We start from the raw sequence: 2,735 nt of genomic DNA on the forward strand, positions 1-2,735 counted from the left end.
CGCCAAAGATACTCGCATCTGCCGTCAAGATCTCCGTTGGATCAGCAACACCACTTAAATCAAGGTACTTTGACGCAATCCCAGTAAAGCTGACGTCGCTGCATTCGCCTCCATCCCTGCAATGGACTTCAGCAATAGCAAATACATGACCCTGCAGATCAACGAGACTGGGACCACGAAGCGAGCCATATTTACCACCAGCGCCAGAAACATCCTCCCAGTTGTCAAGCTTTTCCCATCCAATCCCCCTCAACGCATCAACTGCCTTCTTTAAATTACTCCCCCCAGCAGAAGCAGCTCCACCAATCCCACAGCACGTCATCACGAAAAGAAGAAGCAGCACCGCGGAAGTAAACACACGCCGCGACATGTTGGGCCTCGGCGGCTCACTCTCTCTTCCCTCCCTCCTCCTTCCGCTGGATCCGGTCACGCAGCGACGGTTGTGTGTGCGGGGTGCCTTGACTGCAGCAACACGTGAGAGCATGTAAATATGTGTGGGTCAACTGTGTGTGCTGTTGTTGGTCCTTTCAGTGCCCTAGAATTCCACAGTGGTAATTATCGCTTGTCTTCCTTCTTTCCTAGCGTGTGTCTGTGTGCATGCGGTAAGGACAACGACAGCAACAGCGGCGGCAATACAGCTGACAAGTCAGTGGGGAGCAGAGCACCCATGCGGAGAGCGGGACACAAGGCAATCCGGAAGGGACGACATGAAGAAACATCGCCCACAGAAAAGAGCAACACACACGCGAGGCGCGAGGAGAGCACCGACCCTCTCGCAGACACCGCACCCACTCGCTCCGCAAAACACCAGCGCCACGCACCGGCCATCACAGGCGTCACGGCGGGCCGTCGGTGTGTGCGGGCCAGCCCTACCGCGGTGTAACACGCCTCACACCCAACAAGGAAAGACAGACAGACAGAAAGAAAAATAAAGATGAATGGATGTCGTCAGGAGGCACTCACGATCCACACGGCCCGTGAGCATGCGGCCACTCCACGCAGCCAACACACAACGCACACCGAGCAGGCAATCATCCAAAGAGCCACGCGCGGAAGCGAATCCTCATCCATCCACGACGCGGCACCTCACTCCATGCAGTCACAACGTGGCGCACCGTTTCCCCCATAGAAGCTATTCGCCCTCCATCCCTTTAAGATGCTTCCGTTAGTGATGGACCCTAGAACACAACAGAACAAAATGGAAAATGCAGTCATCCCGCGATGACGCCAGCCACAATGTCTCCCTCATACCGGGGCAATTCTCCAACTGTGCCCCGTATGCACACACACAAGTATCCAAAAATATATAAATGCCACAATTTTTTTACCAGAAATCAAAACTGCCCCCTTTCATTCCCTCCCTAACTTGTTTTCCCATTTCGGTGGCTATTCCGCACTTCGGAGAGCTTCGTCTCTTCCAAATTCCCCGCATGGCACTGACACTTGGTACTGGCGTACCTTTTCCTTCCAAAACACCGCCATTTCACGGCCTTCCGCGTCGCTCACACTCTCGGGGTGGACAACATCACATCTCTGCCAGTCATTCATCGGCATGCAGTCTTTGGTGCTGCACATAAATAATCTCCCACAACATGTCTCGGGACAATTCCTCCCAGCCATTAAAATACGCCGCCAGGCGCTCAGCGAACTGCCACACAGTGCTGGCGTTCTTGTGCTGTCGACACGCCATAGTCATCCGCAGCCCAACCAGCGTCATTGGATTTGACTTCACAAAGAAAAGAAACGTCCACCAGCAGAAAGCTTGCAACCCCCGGTATGCACAGCAGCCGATACTTTATTTTGCGGGCCGTTTTCCCTTTTTTTTTCCATCTTCACTCGGTACCAAACCTTCATCTCCCTTGGGAAGCAATCCAGGACTCAACTTCAAAACGTAGGGCTTTGCTTGACGTCCTGTTGGCGGCTCCAGCTCCGTGGGTTCCGTCGCTAGTATCTTGACAAAGGCACCCTCCGCGAATGAGTTCAACGCAAAACATTCAAAAAATAGTGGCAAAATAATTTCCTTCGGCGCCAATATCTGCTTTCAGAGGCTACTGTACTCTGCTGCACTCCGGAAGCGTCCCAATGTTTGTTCCTTGAGGTAATCACACATCGGTGCATCGAAAAGGCTCTCGCCGCCTTCGTATATTTCCCGAACAATTTTCACAGGCTTGTGGGACGGGTCCTCAGAATACCGTGGCGACTCACCTCCCCGTGGAAAGTACTCTTTCACAGTTACGTCGTTGGTCAATTCCAATGCAAACTTCACCGCTCCACGGCGTTCCGTAAAAGATTCCTCATCAAAGACGTGACGTGGAATCGGTCCCAAAAGATACATGTGTTTTTTGACCTCTTTCCAGTATTCCGCTTGCTTCTCTTTGGTCTCATCACGCGTTATCCATGCAGACATCGCTCTCACATCGTTCTTGTCGGGACAATCCACGATGATTCGCGCGGCTTTTACTTGCCTCACCCATTCACCATAGTTCCTAACCGCTAGGGAGGACACCACAATCATGCCCCATTTATCAAAAAACGCAAAACCTTTCGCTGGCGCTGTTCCTTCCTCTCTCACATCCTAGATGATATACCCCTTCATCCCACGCCGCCACAAGCCATACAAAACTCTCTTGGACGTTGTATTGCCCCTGTATTCCGACACCGTTTGGGTGGTCTTGTCAAACACGTACGTCGTACTTCCACCAACACTCTGGGCAGCCACTGGGAGTTCTCAACAC

General features: G+C 52.5%; 1 protein-coding gene and 1 pseudogene across 1 annotated transcript, besides 3 other annotated features; both read right to left on the reverse strand.

The window, feature by feature from the left end:
- Tc00.1047053510985.10 (trans-sialidase, putative) lies at positions 1–484 on the reverse strand (the record flags this gene model as incomplete). Its single annotated transcript, XM_797695.1, has 1 exon — positions 1–484. A coding segment is annotated over one exon (484 nt), but the record flags the coding sequence as incomplete, so codon positions are not given.
- Positions 1–2,010: a sequence feature (areas not merged during assembly with more than two copies in the genome that could not be assigned to a particular haplotype).
- On the reverse strand, positions 1,362–2,735 carry Tc00.1047053510985.20 (annotated as a pseudogene).
- Positions 2,011–2,187: a sequence feature (haploid, Esmeraldo-like haplotype).
- Positions 2,188–2,735: a sequence feature (areas not merged during assembly with more than two copies in the genome that could not be assigned to a particular haplotype).

This window comes from Trypanosoma cruzi, genomic scaffold, assembly GCF_000209065.1.
Source record: "Trypanosoma cruzi strain CL Brener 1047053517005 genomic scaffold, whole genome shotgun sequence".
In the NCBI taxonomy this organism is placed as follows: domain Eukaryota; phylum Euglenozoa; class Kinetoplastea; order Trypanosomatida; family Trypanosomatidae; genus Trypanosoma; species Trypanosoma cruzi.